The 23,721-nt window shown below is 33.3% G+C and overlaps 1 protein-coding gene across 2 annotated transcripts in view; it reads right to left on the reverse strand.

Annotated features, from left to right (window-relative positions):
* Nucleotides 1-2,166: 2,166 nt before the first annotated feature.
* Nucleotides 2,167-23,721, reverse strand: part of LOC111048697 (trafficking protein particle complex subunit 13) — an 80,084-nt gene continuing 58,529 nt past the window's right edge. For both annotated transcript variants that reach the window (XM_039432802.1, XM_039432801.1), the window contains 3 exons: nucleotides 19,194-19,294; nucleotides 16,977-17,124; nucleotides 2,167-2,965 (listed from right to left, as the gene is read on the reverse strand). In XM_039432802.1, the coding sequence (XP_039288736.1) occupies nucleotides 2,858-2,965; nucleotides 16,977-17,124; nucleotides 19,194-19,294 (357 nt within the window). In that variant the 3' untranslated portion in view covers nucleotides 2,167-2,857. The remainder of the gene's footprint in view (nucleotides 2,966-16,976; nucleotides 17,125-19,193; nucleotides 19,295-23,721) is intronic.

A 23,721-nucleotide genomic window follows, 5' to 3' on the forward strand; every position in this document is an offset into this window, starting at 1 on the left:
TTGACTTTGAGATATTTTATAATTTTATATTTTTCAGACTCTGTTTTCTTATGGCATTACGGCCTTCGAATGATTTAGAAAATTTTGATAGAAATCTTAATAGACGAACAAGAAAGTTTTTCTTTTCAATTAAATTAATTGATGAATGTTACCATACATTATTTAATTCCTGGTATTGAGCCTGATACATGAATGATCAAATTTTAATACAATTTAAATTAATGTCTATGTGTCTGCTATTTTTATTTAATCATAGGTAAAACCTATCTACAAGATGAATCTTATAGGGCAAACTTTATTTTTACCTTAAAGTGAATTTTCAATATTTTTCCTTTTATTGTGTTATAAGGTTCTTGTTTTGTTTTGTGATAAATTCATAATTCTTGTTGATACATGTTTTTGGACTTGAATTTGTATGAAAATCAAATCATGAACTCTAGATAAACTCTGGACTGTCATTTTAAATTAAGGTTGAGAGCAGTTTTGGGCGAATGCCCGTTGTTTACACTTGTATTGCGTCCTATAGTTCATAAATAAATAAAATAAATGTTGGCTAGCGCACAAGTTTCCAACGATACTAGTCGAGCCACTATATGAAAAATTATATTTGATTTCGCAAATAATACGAAAAATATCATATGAATTAGCATCATTTCAATCTGAATTATTCCTTTTCTAAGAGTATTATATCAATTTATATAAAAGTTAACATCATTTCATTCTGGAGTATTCATTTTCTGAAAGAATTATATTAATTTATTACGGGTGTTTTCATAAATGTTGTATTATATAGTAATGAAACTCTAGCAAGTAAATTTGTTTTAATTCAATCTGTTATATTTTGAGAATGAAATCATAGCGTCAAAATAAAATCTAAATTAAATAACAGAATAATTATAATTGAATAAACAAATAACTCCTATTCTAGCAAGTTATGAATAGTAGGAGGAGTTCGAAATTAATGCCGTAAAAACATTCATTTACAGCGGTTCATGTTTCACCCCTTCAAAATCCAGCTTTAAGACACAACTTCACTCAATCATAGACTACACGAGCAAGGCATGTCGTAAGAGGTCCCGAGGATGATACCTGACCAGAATTGACGTAAGGCCGATTCCGGAGACGGAGGTTCAGCATCCCAAGATGACTTCCCGACATCATCAACTCTACTCTTAGAAGAAAACGCCGAAATAACAGAATAACATCGAAAAGAAACACGACGGAAATCATCAACAAAGTGCAGTGCAGTGAAACAAAGGGTCATACAAAAATGTCAATCAAAGTGCGGGTTTGAAATTGGTGTAGCCTACGGTATGGGGTTATCGACGAAATTTGAGTTCTATGGGTTTTTCTGTATTGAGTTTTATTCTGAAATTATTTTGGTTATTTGCAACTGATATTATTTGGTTTGGTGACGTATTAATATCTAACGTAAGGATAGTAATGCGCCCCCAGAGCAGAGGATAAAGGTAATGTAACGTGTTAAATTCAATATGATTCTTATTCTCTTTCGTGTCAGTATTGTTGATATTTTGTTTGTTTTAAAATCTTGTAGTGTTAAAATAGTGAAAGGCGATTAAATCAGGCATGGCAAAAACCTATTGTAGTTTTCCTGACTCTAACCCGTTTGCCTGCATGAACTAAAATAGTATAGACTCAGATATTTCCTAGATGTGCCGGCCTACTTTTAGAATTCTAATTTTTTTCCAAAATTATTTTTATTTTATTACCTTTATAAAAATCAGGCACACTGGGTAATTGGAAAAACACTTTTTATTAGTAAACTCCACTTTCATTCATTCAATTATAGGACTGCAGTTTCGTGTTCAAACCAACACATCTTCAGCTGTACTGATTCAACACGGTTGAATCAACACGATTCAATACTGGTTCAACACGAAGCTGCAGTTCTGTAATCAAATCAATAAAAGTGGAGTTGACTAATGAAACAGTGTTTTTTTCAATTATGAGAAGATCCACAGCATCAATTAATTTGAAAACATTTTCAAAAATTCTGAGTAACTTGAATCATCACAATAGATGAACATGTTATTGACTGAGAACAACAGATAGCGGAAATTCATTGAGAAAGATGGCCTATAAACTTATACAATGGAATAGAGATGATTCAGATGAATAGATATAAAACAATCTATGAATAAAAAATAAAGATTTACAATAATTTCAATATGAATACATCATAATATATATTCGACAAATCTTTCATCTTACAATATATTTACAAAGCATTTCACCTAAGAATACACCAAATCATAGACTATTATAACAAATACACAGCACATATGAATAAATTAGAAAGGAATAGAATGTAATACTAGTGTTTGAATGCTAGGATTTCCATGAATTCTACATTCAAGGATATGAAATAGAGTTGTATAGTAATATTACATTTACAATTTATTATGAAATAAATTAATCAGTGAAGCTGATAGAGACCACATTTATACACTCAATATTTATTGGAAAATTTAAATGCTCTTAAGCTGCGTTCACACCAAAGTTATCAACAAAATGTTTATTTTTCCGTCCTTATAGATTCTATTAGACTGAATATAACTTATCATACACATGATGTGCATGTGTGTTTGTCAAGTTCCGTTCAATCTAATAAAATATATAAGGACGAAAAATAAACATTTTGTTGATAACTTTGGTGTAAACGCAGCTCTACTATCCAATAGAAGCTGATTCCATCACAATTTTTAATTCATTAAAAAATTCTTCAATTCATGAAAGAAATATATAAAGCAGAAGAATTATATTGATGGAAGTTGTGAAACATTTGGAATTTTAGTGGTGATAGAAAACTATCTATTGAATAAGATAGTTGTCTTGACTAGCACTGAATGGATTGTGGAAGTTGAGTGACGAATACTTGCGCGAGATCATCATAGTCGTAGGTTCTCTTTAAAGAAACATCTTTCAGTCTGATTCCTGATATTGCCTGCAATAATATACGATTATATTACAAATTGGCAGGAAAGAATTGAGAAATATTGTTCAATTGACAGGAGAATATTAATCTATCAACTCAACTCAAGTATATCGTTCACAGCAAGAATATCATTCAAGTGATAGGAGATATTCACTCAAAAATATATTATTGCTATATGTTGCCGGAAAAGAATACATTGAAAATATTCAATTATGGAGAAAATTTATTCAACAGTATGATTGTGTTTGATAATCTACTGTATGTAATGAAGCTCGGTAGGATGATATTCATGCACAATAGCATCTGATTTACTAGGATTTACTAGTAGTTCTGTGGACAGTAGACCTCGCGCTCAGTTATATCATAGAATATCGTAAGTAGATATCCCATGGTATAGGGAATTTATGTCGCAACTTTTGCTGTTATCTCAAGCCGATTACTGTCGATTATTGTCAGTTTTTTTTGGGGTGAGAGTGTATGAACGGCACAATTTGAGAGACTACCAGCGTCACACATCTGCATTGGAAAAAACTACGTGAACTATCGGCTTGGGATAACAGTAAAAGTTGCGACATAAACGCCCTATACCGTGGGATATCTACTTACGCTATTATTTATCTATGGTTATATTGACCTGTTTTTATGTTTTCTCAAAAATTAATAAATAATTTATCAATTTAAAATGTCTAGAAAAGATCCTAAATAAACATAGAGCTTAATGTCCTATAGTACCGTGACATGTCGTCCCGGAATGTGAGTGTGAGCGCTGTTATCAGGTCTGGCTGCCGCCAATCCAATCAACCCATCAGAGAACATTCTGTGTTGTCATGTTGGCAAAAAATCGGTGTGTTGAAATTAACAAAATGAACTACCAGAATGCTGATTTCCTACAAACGTCATTTCTCACTTTTCATGATTTTAGAAATCAATTTCTTTCCAATAATATTTGTTGCAATTTTAATCATCAGATTAAAAAAGAAAAATGTAAAAAAAAATGTTTTCTATCAATAACTCCAAACTCCAAACTAGAATCATGACCTCAGCTTATGGAAAGACAAAGCATCGCCTACTCAAGATCTACATGGCCAGAACATACAGCCGATCAGCTGTTCAAAAGCGTACACTTCAACCCGTGTTTACATTGAAATCCCTATGTCGAGTGGAATTTTTCGTGAATAAACGTTGATAATTCTACTGTTAATTACTTTTTAGAATAGTGGCTTGTTATTTTATTTTCCCGATATATATTTCAACATCTATCATTAATTTTAAGGGCAGCAATCATTGAGTTCTCACAAAATTCCTATTTATTAGTCAACAAATTTGTAGGTTATTTGTACTTGAGTTATAAACACGTTAAATTTCAAAACACGTAGCCTAATAATTTATTGTCATGAAATAAAGATTATAGTTGAGTTGCTGAAAGTTTTAAGAACTAGGCCTACATATGGCGATCATGTGCTCTCCTAAAATTTAAGAATTGTAGATATATGTTATTTGTTGCAACACGTGCTCTGAACATATTGTATTTAAGAATATGAACGCTCGAAGAGCTAGAATAATAAAAAGAACCGTTTCTCGAAACTATTGAAAATGCATTTGAATAGCTTACCTAGACAGACGCTGGGGCATTATTCTTTTGAAAATAGTTTGAGACAAAATCATTCTTTCCTAGAAATTTGCTAACAGCATTCCTAACGTCAGTCACAGACACGTTTACAATAGAAACCACATGGCCCACTGTGCTTTGTGTCAACCCTTGTATATATCTATAGCATAAGTTGATGGCAGGTGAATGAAAATTGTGAATAGCGATATAGATATATAGTTAGGAGAGAAGTAAATATAGATATGTGAGTTAGTTCACAATGTAACCACGTGGTTAGCATATGCTACAATTTTACCACGTGGTTAGCATATGAATATTATTGAAGCAATTATTTGATGGTGATCACATAAAACGATAAACATGATATATGAGTAGATGTATTTATAAATTAGGTCATGAAGTAGATTAGGCTATATGTATAAAGTATTCAACAAATATAATGTTATATAATAAATTATAATTTAATAATTATTATAAGCTAATTAAGCTAGTTGAATCCGAATTCATAGGCTAAGGACAAATTTGTAAATAGAATAAATTAGTATATTTGATTGAAACATGTTGACAATGAGTATAAGAAACCTGCTTAATTAATTAAGTAGTAATTAATTGGTATCTCATTAATTTGATTTATTCAACTCGATTGTAATGATGTACTGTATGACTTTGTATTTTGTTCATTTCATGTATTTATTATTGAAGTATTTCAATATTAGATTTATAAGATTGATTACTGTATTAATCAAATCAATGCATTCAATTGTCAGTATCCAAACTTCAGAGTTCAAATATTGATAAAAAATATGACATCATTTGTTTTAATAATGAAGGGGAGCCATAATTTAAAATCATTTAACATAATAAACATTATAGTGAACTCAAATTGATATTTGAATTCAATTTGTAAGCAGAATATTAGCTGATGAGTTTGAGGGTAGGCGGAGCTAGAGGGCGAAGGGTGATGAGGGGTGGAAAATCGTGGTTCTAGTATATAAGCAGGCAGACCATGCCTTGCAGTTAGTGGCAGTTAGTGGCATTTGAGTTGCAGTTAGTGGCAGTTAGTTGCTGTTTGTTGCTGTGAGTCTCTTGGATTTTGGACAGTGTTCAGTGTAGGAGTGAGTTTTTGGTCTCAGACTTCAATTATCCTATAGGGAATTGACTGAGCCAGGTAAAGATTGTATTTAGAATTTTCAATTTTTCTCATTTAAAATCCACACCACCCCACCCTAAAAAGCCCAAATAAGTATATAAAATTTCATAGCATCATAGTAAGAGCAAACTTAATTATTACTTCTCTTTAAACTCATATCTAAAGACACAATCTTAATTAATTTCTTGAAGCTTATAGTTGAAATTCACTTCTAAGCACAAATAATAGTTTTTTTAAAGCAAGGCTCCCCTAATCATATTCATTCTTTAAAATTTATCAATTCTGTTATTTTTGACTATAATCGTATTTTTAACTAGGGGTGTTCAATATTTTGATTTTATTACTTATTTTTCAAGTAACCTGATAAAAGTAATAATAACTGTTTGTTAAATTTTGTTGTTTAAAATTAAACTTGAACTGTTGTACTTTCAAAAACTTAATCATCTTGTATTTATATCTAATCATTACTATATTTTTGATCAATTTTTTATAAATTCATATAAATTTAAAGTTCAATAATAAATTCATAATTAACCTTTGTTTTGCCTTTCACTTTATACATTCCCTTACACACGACCCTGATCTATCTATCTTTATCTTTTTCTTCAATACTATTATTAGTTCAGTGAGTGAAATATAAGTATCCACACAGTGAGTGAAGTTACAGTAAAGTAATTAATTTTATCAATTCAAATTAATTCAATTTTATTAGTTTAATTTTATCAATTCATAGTAATTGATTGGCGCCGGGCAAAATACCGTATAGAGTGAGGGAGTTCGAAACCCACTCTAAACAAAGACCGACAGTGGGAAAGAGTTCAAAATGGCGCCCAACGTGGGGCCAGATTCTAAGTTAATCTGCTGAAGTGTATCAAGTGAAAGTGCATAATAGTGAATTGGTATATATAATCACCCTCATTTGTGTGAAATTCTTATTGAGTGTGCTACAGAAGTGTGATAATTATTATTATTATTAGTATTGCCAGGTAGGAAAGTTATCCATTTAAATTCTTCAAATTCTCAGTGTTTAACCTATTCACTTAATTAATTACTTCGTACATCAATTTTTGAATTCGTATTTGATGCACTCAACTATATGTAGATTTTTATATTGGTTATAGGAAAGTTGATATTATTTATTCTCATTCAATATTACTTTGGGTAGCTTTATTTCAAAAGAGTGTTATTTGGGTTTAATCAATCATTTAGTATGTTATTTTTGTGAATATAATTTTGGGTTATATTAGTATAATATAATTTTTGGGTATAGAAATAGAGAATAGGAAGCCCTGAGTATAGTATCATTTATATCTTTTGTATATTGTTTTATCCAGTCAAGCATCATAGAAATCTAATTTTGAATTTTTTATTTGTGGGTGTAGTTTATTAAACAGTATTTTAATCTTCTGTATGAACATTATTTGGGTCATGTATGAGCTTCGTGATAAGTAGGATTAGTAATAGGTTCGTAGTATAGGTTACCTATGTCAGGATATCTTCTTAGAAATAGGCTTGTAAACACACTTCAATCAGACACAATGGCAACAAATGAGAGCAGCACAACAAATTTCGAAAGCAGTGAGGGCAGCACAGACAACACCAGTGAGAGTCAGGAGCAATATTCACCGGAGATGTTACCGAATTCTGACATGGTAAATCAACCTGGTGACTCTCATGACGACCAAGAGCAAATTCCGAGTGGAAAAAGGAGTAAAGCGGGACTATCAGGGAACGAAATGGACAAGATTTTCAACTTATTAACAAGTATGAGGGAAGATATGGGTGCCAGCTTCGAAGAAAACAGTAAGAAATTGGAAGAGAATAAGAAAGAAATGAACGAAAAGTTAGAAAAGTTAAGTAGCAATGTAGAACAGCTGGAGAGAAGATTTGAGAAGAAAATGGAGGAAAAAACTAAAGAGATTTGTGGTGAGATAGCAATTAAAATAACAGCAGTTGAGAAAAACGTCGAGAGAATAGATAAGAGACTTTCAACAGAGATCGCATCGGTGAGAAAGGAGCTATCAGAGAAATCAGGTGGAATTGATAATGCAGCCTTTAAAAGATTTGAGGAGCAGCTCGCGGAATTTCACAGAGAGAAGGAGAGGATGAAAACGGAATTCGAAAAGGCCAGGACACAACCGATTATCGTCAACACCAGCTGTAGGGGATTGGATGAAGTGCCAAAATTTGAGAATATCTGGAGAATCCTATGCAATTTTTGATTAAGTTGAAAGAGTATTTGCGGCGTAGTGGGAAAATTAACTGGAGTGAGCAATCAAGCATCATTGAAAAGTCATTTGATAGTCAACACTCAGCATGGTGGATGATTATTCAGGCTAGCATTGACTCTTTAGAACAATTTGAGGAGCGTTTCACTAATAAATTCTGGAGCCAACTCATTCAAGATTCAGTGCGAGAGAGATTGAGAACCGGAAAATTTATTAGAGGGAGGAAGTTAAACGCAAGTGAGTACTTCATAAAGCAGATGCTCATTGCAAGGAATTTGACACCAGCACTCTCGGATGAAGAAATCATAATAAAACTAGTCAAACATTATGGAACTGGACTAGAAACAGCTAGATTTAATAGGAATGTTAAGACAGTGCCCGAGATGGAAAAACTATTGGAAGAATGGAGCTTGCAAAATATCGATGTTGAAAAGAATGAATTAAGGGAGAAGCAAGAACAAAAAGAGAAGAATGTAGGGGTACAAAGAGAAGAGAGAAAAAGTCCGCAAATGCAAAGGAGAGAGCAGGAGATTGGTAACGGACAGCAGCGTTGGGACAACAATCTGACTTTCAACGGCGATAAGGGAAGAGATGGAGGGAAGAGATTCATTCGAGATGGAAAATGGAATAGCGACCAGAATGCTTATTGGCAGAACACTAATTCGTCACCAAATGTGAATTGGAGGAGGAGAGACGTGAATCAACCACAGCCACGCAGTCAGCCGAGTCCAACAGGAGAGAAAGGAGAAAAACGGTATCATAAACACGAAAATGCTATAGAGGAGCTTCATGAAGGAAAACAGAGTCAACAGTTTGAAGAAAGGAATCCACAAATGAAGAGAAGCCGATATGGAAACGAAAATTTCGGATCAAGGGGAGCAATCAATCATGAGAACTACTCGCAGAGAAGTAAGGCTGATGAAAATGGAAACACCTTTGAACGGAATACAAACTGGAATAGAGGAGGACAGAATGACTACCGACAAAGAGGATTGTCTACAGATGATAATTGGAGGAGAGTGAAGAAAAATATGGAAGATAATGATCAAATCGTTAACTAATTATTATCTGGAATGATTTTCGACTGGGGAACTGTAAATATACGGAATAGTGTAAATAGATAGTATTGAAGAAATTATAATAGACTAGGCCAATTAGGGAATAGATAGTTGCCTGTGAACAATCGATAAACAATGAAGGGAGAAGGACAACAAATGACTCACAAGAAGGACAAAATGAAAGTGTAAGGGCTAGAGTAGAAAGAGAAAGTGGTAACACCTGCGAGATGAGCGAGAGACATGAGAAGGAGTGAGATGGAGAATGTATTGTTCACGGAGTAAACAAGCCAGTAAGCATTGTGCGGAATTCACACAAGGGGTGGATTGAGTAGCCTTATTGTGTGAAGGATGCACCATGCTGAAAAACTTAACTGTAAATATGTGTAGCTGGTAGTATTAATTGTACAGTACGGTATGATGAGGAAAGATTGTAAAATAGATAGGGAATTGGAGATGAGTGGAGCAGCGGACTAAGTGGACATCATCAGCTTATGAGAGTCACTAGGCTAACGGCCAGTCAGAATTCCACGTAACATGCAGCATCCAATGATCTGGTTGTACCGCGATGGAGAACTACAGTGATCTTCAAACTTCTAGACCGTCCATATGAACTCATGTTGTGGTGTCTGAAGTGTGAGAACATTAATTGCATTACGTAGTTTACTCTTAATAAACCATCCTTTTAGTGTTAATATCGCAAAGACTAAACTCATGTTTCATTTAGTATTTGCTCTTGAGAGGGGGGTTTTGAGCCACAAATGGCGATCATGTGCTCTCCTAAAATTTAAGAATTGTAGATATATGTTATTTGTTGCAACACGTGCTCTGAACATATTGTATTTAAGAATATGAACGCTCGAAGAGCTAGAATAATAAAAAGAACCGTTTCTCGAAACTATTGAAAATGCATTTGAATAGCTTACCTAGACAGACGCTGGGGCATTATTCTTTTGAAAATAGTTTGAGACAAAATCATTCTTTCCTAGAAATTTGCTAACAGCATTCCTAACGTCAGTCACAGACACGTTTACAATAGAAACCACATGGCCCACTGTGCTTTGTGTCAACCCTTGTATATATCTATAGCATAAGTTGATGGCAGGTGAATGAAAATTGTGAATAGCGATATAGATATATAGTTAGGAGAGAAGTAAATATAGATATGTGAGTTAGTTCACAATGTAACCACGTGGTTAGCATATGCTACAATTTTACCACGTGGTTAGCATATGAATATTATTGAAGCAATTATTTGATGATCAATTATTTGAATGGTGATCACATAAAACGATAAACATGATATATGAGTAGATGTATTTATAAATTAGGTCATGAAGTAGATTAGGCTATATGTATAAAGTATTCAACAAATATAATGTTATATAATAAATTATAATTTAATAATTATTATAAGCTAATTAAGCTAGTTGAATCCGAATTCATAGGCTAAGGACAAATTTGTAAATAGAATAAATTAGTATATTTGATTGAAACATGTTGACAATGAGTATAAGAAACCTGCTTAATTAATTAAGTAGTAATTAATTGGTATCTCATTAATTTGATTTATTCAACTCGATTGTAATGATGTACTGTATGACTTTGTATTTTGTTCATTTCATGTATTTATTATTGAAGTATTTCAATATTAGATTTATAAGATTGATTACTGTATTAATCAAATCAATGCATTCAATTGTCAGTATCCAAACTTCAGAGTTCAAATATTGATAAAAAATATGACATCATTTGTTTTAATAATGAAGGGGAGCCATAATTTAAAATCATTTAACATAATAAACATTATAGTGAACTCAAATTGATATTTGAATTCAATTTGTAAGCAGAATATTAGCTGATGAGTTTGAGGGTAGGCGGAGCTAGAGGGCGAAGGGTGATGAGGGGTGGAAAATCGTGGTTCTAGTATATAAGCAGGCAGACCATGCCTTGCAGTTAGTGGCAGTTAGTGGCATTTGAGTTGCAGTTAGTGGCAGTTAGTTGCTGTTTGTTGCTGTGAGTCTCTTGGATTTTGGACAGTGTTCAGTGTAGGAGTGAGTTTTTGGTCTCAGACTTCAATTATCCTATAGGGAATTGACTGAGCCAGGTAAAGATTGTATTTAGAATTTTCAATTTTTCTCATTTAAAATCCACACCACCCCACCCTAAAAAGCCCAAATAAGTATATAAAATTTCATAGCATCATAGTAAAGAGCAAACTTAATTATTACTTCTCTTTAAACTCATATCTAAAGACACAATCTTAATTAATTTCTTGAAGCTTATAGTTGAAATTCACTTCTAAGCACAAATAATAGTTTTTTTAAAGCAAGGCTCCCCTAATCATATTCATTCTTTAAAATTTATCAATTCTGTTATTTTTGACTATAATCGTATTTTTAACTAGGGGTGTTCAATATTTTGATTTTATTACTTATTTTTCAAGTAACCTGATAAAAGTAATAATAACTGTTTGTTAAATTTTGTTGTTTAAAATTAAACTTGAACTGTTGTACTTTCAAAAACTTAATCATCTTGTATTTATATCTAATCATTACTATATTTTTATCATAGGCTATCTATTTCCAACTCTAAACTAAGGTTGCTTTATGGCTGATAAACACACTGTAAATAAGTTAGCATAGTAAGACCATGTTATATCATAACAAATCTGTGCATTATTCAGGAGTGATTATTAACCAATGATGAAAGCCTACATTAAAGCTCGCTATATTCATTGAACAAATTGTTATGATATGGATAACGTAAAGGTGTGGTCACTTACTTATTAAATTTGTTACTTGTTCCTATTCTTCATAGTCAGTGACCAGGAATTGTCATATTTTCTCTCTTTGGCAGGTTTCTCTGTTTGTGTGTCGGCAGTCTAGTGCGATCACATTGGATGCGTAAATGTGCAAGTGCACGCCGATTCAAGCATGAGCCAAAAAACAAAATTTGAAAAGTGTCATTGGAACATATTGTGCCTGGCATGTAGCTTCTCATACTAAACGCAACCAACAAGTGGACATTTTAATGTGAGTGTTTCCCATTGCTCGGACCCAAATTCCAATAAGTGTCGGTGAATTACCTTTTTCCTCTTCGGTGGATATGGGCATAATCTTGAATATCTGGAAGGGCAGGAGGACAAGTGTGATATCGTCCTTCTAGGGGTCGTGCTTGCCAAAGGAGGTGCGCACTGTTAGCTCCATGAGAGCCTGCAGCCAACTGGGTGTGGCTTCCTCGATAGTTTTGCTCAGTTCGTCCTTACGCAAGTACTATGAAGTCATAGTACTTGCCTGTTCATTCATAACAAAGCGTGTACTTGCACATAATACGCACACAATGTGATCACACACCAATCTTCAATACATTTTATATTTCTATAGTGTTACCGTATCTAACGTGCAAAGGCTAAGAGTCCCCCAGCTGAGTGCTGTATTATCTGCTCAATGGCAGAGGTATCATTGGCGCCACCCAATTCATTGTTGCTCTAAGTTTGTCATGTTATTTCTTCCTATCTGAAAATTTGTATAAAATTGAAAAATTTTCTGCTCATTTTATTTGAAAAAGCTGATAAAACGCCGATTTTGGGCATCTTCTAAGCCCTTACAATACAATATTTCTTCATGATTCAGCTTAACTTTTGTACTAAATTTAAGCATTTTCTCCTAATTATAGAAAAGCTGAAAAAACGCTAGTGAACGCTGGAAAATCGCCAATCTTGTAATATTGAAGTCATAGTAATTTTGAATTTCTAGACCCCAGCTGAACCTCTGCGCAAAATGTTACATTTTCTGTTGATTAGATCTTGAAAGAGTTGAAAAAAACGCATACTGTTTAGACCTATTGTTCATATGTTTCAATTTTTTTCTAATCCGGTCCTAGTGCGCCTCTAGAAGGACAAGTGCATGAGCACATTTGCCAAATTTTTAATTATTTTGTCCAGTAGGTAGATTTTATTTTAGTTTTGTTCATGGTGAGTGAATCAGTGCTATTTTACTTTGACATGATATGTAATATTATATAGATATAATGTATAATATATTTTATTATGTATATAATGTGTAGATATAAATAATTATAATGTATAAAGATATCGGCTAATATACATTAGGATAATGCATTATCGAATATGTCTTAGGGCTCCTACTTTGCCTTATTATATTAGTCAATTGAAAGTCTGCAGTTTCCTCTTTTTCAAATTTGAATCTGTCGAGTTACGACTCGAGAGGTGATCATTGCGCATTTTTGTATAATTATTCAAAAAGATATTTGCAATAATATGTGATGCTCTATTTATCAAATCATTCATAGTTTTCCCACAACTGCACGATTGATTTTCAAACTGTTTATAATAAACTAAAAATGAAAATCTGGTTATATATTTGAGTACTTCACGCTGTTTCTCACACTTGGTGAATTTTTCCTCATACTCTGGAGATATGAGGCAGCTAAATATTTTAAATTCCAGGATAACAAGTAGATGTATATACTCTGTTGGTTCCTTCAAACCTCCACGCGTAATGCAGTTTAGGTACTGATGGGCAGCTACGTTACTTGCCTCTACCACCATATCCTTTCCTGATTTTACCAATCGACAGCAGCATTCACAACTTCCCATGTACTTTATCATTGCATGACACACATAGCCAGCTATATATAGAAGAGAGACGGACTCAGATTCTGTTATAAAAATTTCTTCACTTTTCTCAAAAATAACATTTTTTGAAAAATTACAATCTTCAAATAATGCTGAACTTATTGGAGTATCATTCATATCAGCTTCAATCTGCAACCTTCCTTGTTTTTCATTAAATTGTTTAATGCTGAATCGGCCTGGACTTGAAGATTCTAGTTTCAGTAAATTCAAGACTTTTAATTTTCTTTCTGAATCAACAACCTGGCAAACACTAACATTACAATTTGATCCACTCATCAGACGATATCTTCCAAAGCGACCCTCAAGACAGTCTGAAGACAATTTACCAAGTAAAATGTATTTGAATTGGATGTTTGCAAATACATAGTCTATCAGCTGTATTATACTTTTGCAAGTCTGATTAAGAGATGAAAATGTATCTGGTGTCAGTTTTGCAGTATGCTTAGGATTTGATTCATCTGGTACAAACACAATGCTCTCCCAAGCATTCAACCGTTGCACGAAATCTTTTAGAAATTGGACATTTGAATCATCTGGATGTTTTATTGGATCTCGTAATGGATCTCTTAGTCTTATACCGCCTTCTGGGGTGCGAACATTTACTATTTTCCACCAAGACATGATAATTTTTATAAATTCAACAGTGCCTTCAACAAAGATATCATTTTTATTTTGCAGTGCAGCAATCACTTTCTCGTCAAAAATTTTGCATGCGAGGAGCACATTTTGTCTCTCAAATATTGTAGGATACAAAACTTTTTTCGATAAGCTTGGTGCAGTTTTCACAATATTATTCTCTTCACTGGCATGTAATGTTTTCAACTCATGAACATTTGCACACATAATATTTTGTTGGTTGTTAAAAGCGGGGAAAACAAATGACTGTTCTTCATTTTTTTGATTAAGCCAATTATTCCTTATGGATTTTAAAAGATGAACAGTATCAAACAGAAGAAAGACTTTTTGTTGAGAGTTGAAAGGATTCACAATGTACTCTCTGTTATTTTTTGCATTGCACAAAATTTGATACATCCCTCTGTTGAGTCTATGATTGTCACATATAAGGCAAAGCACATTGAAACCAATTTCGTTTAGTGCTTTCAGCACTTGTTATATGCATGTCTTTAAATTTTCAGAAGTATTGCTTTTTATGGGATACAATGCCACAATGTCCTCATATTTACCAAATGCCGATGACACCATAAATGCTTGTATTCTGACTGCATTTTCAACTTTTTCCTCATCCATAGCAATACCTTCTAATCGGCCTCCTCTGTAACAAAGTTTACCTTGCACATTTATCTCATCAAAAATCACACTAACAACCTTTTGTATTGGTTGGAGATTTTCACACCGTTCCTCTAAATACTCTACCTGAGACTGGTTCAACCCAATTTCTGATTTTATATTCCATGACAATCGCCGCAGATGCTTTGGATGAGGAATATTTAACAGGCCTGAATTCCTTATCATATCATAAGCCGATGGAAATGATAAGGCTATATAAGAAGCCCAAACAATGGTTTCAGTTGAATAATGTATCTTGGAAGCTGAGCAGAGAAACAATTGTTCATTAAAAATTTTAGTTTATTCAGTTTATCTTCTAAATTTGCCAAATCAACCTCATCATTAGTAATTATTTGATCCTCTACTCTCAATACTAATCTATTCAAATTGTCAGAAATTGAAACTATTTCTGATTTGATTGGCAGCGAAACATTTGTTGAAAAAGTGCACAGGTGATTCAATAGAGTGTCAAACATAGACCACTTTGATAACTTGCCATTTGTAAGCCATGGGAAATTTTTCATTGGCAAAATGCTATCATTAAAATAACACTTTACAGATAAGTCTTTTAAAATTTTAAAGCTTACAGCAACTTTTGGTATTTCTCGTATTTCTTCAATTTTTACAAATAGAACATAATCATCAAATGCATGATACATAAAATCCCTACACTCTCTATTCTGGAATGAACTAGAAAAAGCTTTAAAATCGCTTATTTTATCCTTTTTACACAATTCTGCTAGTTCTCGTTCGTCTCTCCAATTTTGTTCTCTTCTTCTTTCATTGGGTGTTTTCCGTGGCATAGTAGGAGTTGGACCAGAGATGTTTGGAAATATACATGAAACTGCATCTTCCAACAATTTTAGATGTTTTCTCTGAAGTATTTGAATGGTACCATCACTGGAAGTAATTTTATTTTCACGAATTATGTGCTTTTCTAGAAAATGTTTTATGAACACAACGCTTCTTTTTGTCGGTTTAAATTTGACCTTATTAACATTGCTTATTATTTTTGTCCATTCATTGTTTTTTTCAATGTCTGTAGGAAAAGTAAAAACTGATATATTACCTTCATTTAGCTTCGAAGCTCTGCTATTTGAATTACAGCTTGTAACAGAACAGGCAGTAGGCATTTTTAAGAAGTCTGAACTTCAAAGAAAGATAAAGTGAAAGTAGGCTATAGGTATAGGCCTATACAGTACTTCATTTATTATTTTATGATACTAGTGTATCATAAATGTTGATAGAAAAAGCTAGAGTGTTAAGGTAACTTACAGTTTATTTTGTAGGCCTAACGAGGTATAGGTACGGTATATCGTTGAATACACTGTAATTCATACCGTACTCTATAACATAATTTTGCCATAAATTATCAAGTTAAAGTAGCTCTTATCATATAGACCTTTGTAGATATAATATTTCTTCTATACAATCCCAAATCAATACTTTCTTACTCGAAATTTTTAAAATAATGATAGAAATAGAGTCTCAAATACCGGAATGGAATTGAGCGCATTAGTATACATCGTACTTAATTTTGTTTTAAAAGTAACAAATTTAATTCAACAACACTTTTTATGATATTTTATTGTTAGTCAATAACATAATGATTCTGATTTATCAATAATTACTCCACTAAACTCAATACTTTTGTAAAAAGGATGATTCAAAATTATTTAAGTTTGAATTTGAACTCAATTGACGCCATGAGAAATACCAACATTTGTACGCTTTTGATCAGCTGATTGGTTCAACGTTCCGGCCATGTAGATCTTTAGTAGGCACTGGACAAAGTTAGTAGACAACACTGTCTATAACGTTGATGGAAAGATACATTTTCAAGATGTTCGATGTTTTTGAACGGGTAGTATTATAGTCCACTAGACAGCTGATTTATGATGAATAATTCTATAGTCTGATTTTTACGGTAATATTGGTGTTCGAGGGAAACTCCTTTTCTTTTTGTGTTGCATGACAGGTGTGACTCTCACTTAATAAAACATATTATGAGAGCAAGTGGGTGGGAAATACCTGTAGTCCAGTGTTGAGCGGCACAACAGAGAGAGACAGCTGCAGAGAGTTACCAGGCTCTAGTTTGCCCATCTGTTTTCCCGAAACGGAGCACCATGCTAGACCGTTGCAAGGCTCCAAACCCAGCACTAGATCCATCAAGCGGTCACTGCAAAACATATTATTAAATTGAATACCGTAACTCAATAATTATTGAATAGTAGAGGATCAATTAATCGTTTATATTAACTTTTTAGATAAGGGCTACTCTTATTTTATTTGAAAAATGAAGTTAATTTTTTAAAAAAGGTACTTTGATTTTTTAATTTCCAGATCTTTTATATCGGTCCAGTACATTTTTAAACGATGGAAAGCTGCCTACCAATCGGATGATTGCGGCTGAGGAAGAATATTTTTTTCGGTTGATTATGAATGAATGAGTGAATGGATTAGTACCATTTCGCTTTAATATTATATAAATAATGAGAACATAATTACAATTTAAAAGTCATACAAAATCTTAAATATATGGAGATATAAAATCTTGACAATGATTAAAAAGGATCTGGAGAAACATTATATCAATTGAATTTGATTAGATTTATTTTTCATTCATATAGACAAAAGTATATGCAGGATTAGGCCTATACAAGCTCATAATACCTACCATGAAAACTACAAAGAATTGAATAGCTGCAGCTAGCTGTTCAATGTGTTTACAATAGTATATTTCGCACCTAGAGCAGAAAATGAGATTTTTCCGGCTCGAAATCGGTTTTCAAGTCCGAGGCCGTAGACCGAGGACTAGAAAAGATTGAGAGCCGGAAAAACATTATTGCCCGTGGTGCGAACGCACAAAGAAACCTGTTCTGACGTCAGACGAGAGTCGTCTGCAAACAATGTCTTTCAGATCTACGTAGGTACTGGAAAACAGCTGCTTTCTGTGCAGTGTGGCGAAATAGTTATTTGTGCAACTAGTGCGCAAAGTGACAGTTTGCTGCACCGAAAGAAAAGGCGAGGGCGGAATGGTTTCTTGAGTGCAGCAGAGGAACTTTGCGCACGTATTTCACATTAAGTTTTTCCTACAGTTACCATTGAATATGAAAAGTGGGTAATTATGGGTAAAATTGCCTGAAATCCATCAAATAACTTAGTAGTGTTTGAATGGCGAGGCGGCTGTGTGGTGTGTGCTGTGGTGGCACTGTGCTGTTGCTGTCCTCGATATAATATATAATAGTAATAATTAGCGCGTTGTGGTTGGTTGCACCTCTGCTCACTATAGCAGCCACAGCAGTCACTGTTACCAACTTCATTTTGATTTTGCTGCACTGTTGCTCCATATAACCTACTAAGTATTTTGCGTTGCCATGTTGCAAATCTGGAGTGCAGAAAAAGTTTTCCCGCACTAGAGCGGAAAAGTGATTCTTTGCGTTTTGTAATCAGTGCAGCAATGGCCACTTTTCAACGTAACTGTAGGAAAAATATTATTTGTCGCGCTGATAAGCTATCGCTCATATAAGTTGAGAATCAAGCGTCTGGTACTCCCGTTGGAAGGGTGACCGCTTGAGCCAATTCCTCTGAATATGATTCATGAGCTTTTGTAGTTGGTTGTTTTGTAGGTGGTTCGGAACCCACGTAAAGCTATAGGTCTATTCATCTCTCATTATTGTGGGGTATCTTGTATTTCAAAATAAGATTCTCCCAATTCACTGTATAAACTTCTGTTCATTTTTGTTTTACAACTTTCTTTTTTGCACAGCATAATTCTTTGAGCCCATTTCAATGACTGAATGTTTATTTTGGTGAGTTTGTCACTTTAATTAATAAAATTTCAAACACTTGAGATCATGTGTGGGATGGTAACTTTCAAAATTAAATATTTCCTACATTATCATCCGCCTCATTACCCACTCACAAGCCTAGAGCTTATGTAGGTATCACCCTCAGCAAAAAAAAGATAAATTGCAATATAAATAAATTACGATGATATACTATTGTTTTGTATCTACATAAACCAGTAGAGAATGAACTGTTGGAAAAGGGTATTCAAGAACCTCCTTTCTATCAACACTGGATATCTAGTTCGTCCAAAAACCACCTGAAACTGTACGCCATGTAGCTCTTATTACCCTTCTCATAATTCACAAACAAAACTGAAACTTCATGTCTATTGCGACCTAGGACTAAGAAAATGTGATAATTATTCATAGCTAGAAGAAAAAATTATAGATTACTCACGAGGTATTAACAATCTTGCAGCGAAACTCGAATTGCTGTTCAATTGTAACAAGATTGGGCAGTTCCTGAATTGATAGTCGAATGTCTTTGTAGTCCGGAACCTGACAATAAAAAACAATATGAATGCAAAAGTAATGAGATAAATCCATGCTTAAATCAAGAACAACTTTTGCTATATAAAGCTATCTATTCTGATGAACACTGGAACTTCAAATTGTGCTTTGATTGATTGAAATAGTTCATATAACGACATGGATGACATGAATTCAGGGCATGGATTCATGTAATATTCATAAAATGACAGGGTACTACGGTTTTCCACCGTATGACAGAGCATTGAAAAATTCCACGTAAAGCCCAATCAACTCATTAATCAACTTATAGACGAGTGATGAAAGCAAAAAATTCAAATGTACTCGAGAATAAAAGATGAAACCAAGTTTCAACTGGAACTTGAAAGGACTGTGTATGTCACTGATGAAGTTAATTGGTATTTCTGTTCAATAACAGCAACTATTATACTCTAAATAGTATTGCTTTTGATGAACACATGTCTTTTAGCAGGGAATTTGTTTTATGGTGAGAATGAAGATTATATTTTGAGTCCTCTTGGAGGAGTAACTCTATCTACTGTATTCAAGTCTGTTACACATACGACTACAGAAATAAATGTGATTAACCTTTGATTGATGATCTCTCAATGGTTGATGAATGAAAACACTTAAATTTTGTCAGTTCAACTTTTTATTCTAATAGTGAACTGCAGATTTGTGGTTCAACCAATACTGTTGACAATTGTTGGTCTCTCTTGTCATTGGTTTTATTAGATGACGTGAATCAATAACATGAACGTGCGACAGTTAATTTTATTGTGATGTTTCTAGTAGGGATAGGTATCGAAAGACAAAACATCGATGTTTTTTTTACCTTAACATCGATAAGTGAAAAACATCGAACAGTAGTAAACATCGATGTTTTTAAACATCTATGTATCGCCCTAAGATATCGCCCTAAGACTATTATATATCCTTAAGCTGGGGTTTCCTTTAGGGATGGGTATCGAAAGACAAAACATCGATGTTTTGAACATCGATGTTTTTTTTCATCCTAACATCGATAAGTGAAAAACATCGAACAGTAAACATCGATGTTTTTGAACATCGATGATTTTAAACATCGTTTATCGCCCTACGTTTTTATGGATGATACTATTAGTCCAGTCAATATAGACATAAAAAAGGGGGTGTGCTTGCAATTTATATTGTAGTTCTGATTTTTTAATATATTATTTGGGAACATAAGAGAAGTCCAGAACCAATTTCTTTATGCAAGATTCCCTTGTGCTAGATACAAGATAGCCCAAAAACCTCGTATTTTCGGCTCATTTTCCAGTTTTCAGCTATTTCTGCCAAATCTCCCAGATTATATAATTCTGAAAAAATGAGATCATTCGGAACTCTCTATCTCCAATGAGTACTTTGTTATCATTTTTCAAAAATGAGTAAAATTTGAAGAAAAAATCAATTTTGATGAATTTTAGTTTTTAATCAACAATATCTTCCGATTGTTACAATTTAGATGTATATTTCAAAATCCCTCTAGGCGTATTTTTGTGCTCTAAAATCTGAGATCAGGTAGAGCGCTCTATGTCATATAGATTTCCAGGTACACCTGACAACAATGCTCCTTGTATTGTGGAAAACACCTCATTTTCAGCTTCAACCATCATCACCATCTACTTTGTCCTCACATTGATATTTCGCACAATGACATAAGTTCTTGGGTAAGAATCACCCGTTAGATGCACTTAATTTCAGTATTTCCTAGTAGAGGCACGCTTAAGGACACCTCAAGGAGCAAAATTTCAAACACTTATAATTTACTTTTGACACAATGCTCAGATTTCATCGGACTACACTTCATTCTTCTCGGCTCGCCAAGGCGGTTCAAAGTCATGCATCAACAGTCAAATTCGGTTAAAAAATAGAAAACTTATTGTTGAGTGTAGGTACTTATTCATATTCAATACATAAGAAATGGCCAATTTCTATATTCAAAGCTATGTATCTCGGTAACTCCTGGTATCTTCTGTTATGTGACCCCTTATTATAAAAATTATTACATGATCTTGAAATGTACAATACAATTTTCTATTTCACCTGCTGTAAACAATTCATGAAAAAATATGTTCGTAGAGTGAGATTTGAAAAAATCCGGAAATTGTAGATATTTTTCTCATATTAACGGTTTTGGAAGTTCTATGATAGCGAAAAGTGATTCAAGATGGATTTTAGGCAACTGAGCTCGTAGAGGATGAATTTACTACAATTTGTAATCAATCGTAAGTTTCTATGATGTATCAGACTCGTTTTAGAAACTCTTGATCAACAGTAAAATTACGAAAAAAATGAAAAACTGAAATCGCCATTTTTAAAATCTTAACTTCCAAATTGTTTTGGAATCGAAAGTATTATTTATTGGAGTGGGTAGAGGGGGACAATTTTCACATTCTCACTAGATTTGGAAATTTTATCAGAAGTATTTCACAAGACATGCAACTTTGAATATAGAAATTGGTCATTTTCTGTGTATTGGAATATGGGCTTAAGTACACTCAACAATAAATTTTCCATTTTTCGACCGAATTTGACTTATTATGCATAATTTTGTACCACCGTGACGAACCGAGAAGGATGAAGTGTAGTACGATGAAATCTGATCATTGTGTCAAAAGTTATGTGTTTAAAATTTTGATCCTTGAGGTGTCCTTAAGCGCGCCTCTCCACTAGGAAATAATGAAATGAAGTGTATCTTACGGGTGATTCTCATAGAACATAATCTCAAGAACTTATGTCGTTGTGCGAAATATCAATGTGAGGACAATGTAGTTGGTTATGATGCTTGAAGCTGAAAATTAGGTGTTTTTCACAATACAAGGAGCATTGTTGTCAGGTGTACCTGGAATATGAGATAGATCGCTATACCTGATCTCAGATTGTAGAGCACAAAAAGAGCTTCTACAATTTTATCTGGAGCTATTGTTCCAATATTTCAACAGTTACTAACTGGAATCACAGCAATTTTGGACTTGTGGTATTCAAGTAACAGTCTTTGAATAATTGAAGTCAGGTTGTGACTAGAAAGATACATCAACTCTAGTTCACAAGGTTTTTCATCTTCATGGTTTAGTCTGAAACCTCTCGGGATATCCTTGAGGATTCGGTTTTGAAATTTCACCCTAAGCTAATTTTAGCAATCATTGATACTCATATCGTTTTCATTCAATAGATTTTTTAGAAAATGAAAATGGATTAAGTTTTTTTATATGGATATCTGCACTCCTTACAATACGAGGACCTCTTTTCCAGAGCTAGATTAATTAGTGTTAAACACATGTTGAGGAAATAATTGTAGTAAGAAAAAACTCTTTCTTCCTAAGAAACGAAGAATCCGACCTCTTATTCAATTCTAAATAACTAACTATCTAACCTTGACACGAGCCACAGAAGTAATGTAAATCTTCAAGAGTATCCAACAGTCTCACATAAAAATACAGAGAGCCTGATTGAAAAATAAAAATAGCAATCTGCAGGAAATCAAAACTTATGCGAGATCTTTCACAAGAGTGATCTATATTCACAAAAAACACTAAACAGAATACTGCACTAAATATGATAGAGATAATGATTGTAATTCTGTTACTATTATTTATTGCTCTCAAGATAATCCACTCCAAACAAAAAAATAAAAAAAAACTTGTATCAAATTAAAAAATTAGAATAATATTGTTTTATACTTTTTAGTTGGGAAAAACATCGGATGACCGATGTCTAGGTAAAACCATCGATAAGTGAAAAACATCGAACAGTAAACATCGATGTTAAAAACATCGATGTTTGATGTTGAAACATCGATGTATCGATACTCATTCCTAGTTTCCTTTGTGCGTAAATGCCGTCGTCGACCACGACAGGGTGAGGATCTCAGATTGGGTAGATTTCAATTTGTCTAAATAACCTAAAACATTATATTCAATTATGTTTTAATGGGAGAGGTTGAGATAATACATTTATACTTTTAAATGACAATATGGTGATATTATTAGAAATGTTTGATTCTAGAATAATAAACACAAACAATGAGAAGTTTTTGAATCAGCTGTTTTAGTACACTTGAAATTTGGACAATATACATGTCAACAATGCTTGTCGTCGTCGACTGCGGAAATTTCCGCAGAAACAAAAATGCACTTTGAGAGTAACTCAGATAGAGAAAATCAATCTCTTTTTAATTTATGTGTAAAAGAAAGGGACAGAGTTTTTGAGAAGTAGTTAACAATAAAGAAATATTATATATTGGCAGCAGCCAAACTGAAAGATTATAAATTGTTTGTAGGTAATCAGATGAGCCACAAATGGCGACCAAGTGCTCTCCTAAAATTGAAAAATTGTGGATTTCTGTTATTTGTTGTAACACGTGCTCTGAACATATTGTATTGTAAGAGTATGGACGCTCGAGAGCTAGAATA

This window comes from Nilaparvata lugens, chromosome 7 (genome assembly GCF_014356525.2).
Source record: "Nilaparvata lugens isolate BPH chromosome 7, ASM1435652v1, whole genome shotgun sequence".
NCBI classification, from domain to species: domain Eukaryota; kingdom Metazoa; phylum Arthropoda; class Insecta; order Hemiptera; family Delphacidae; genus Nilaparvata; species Nilaparvata lugens.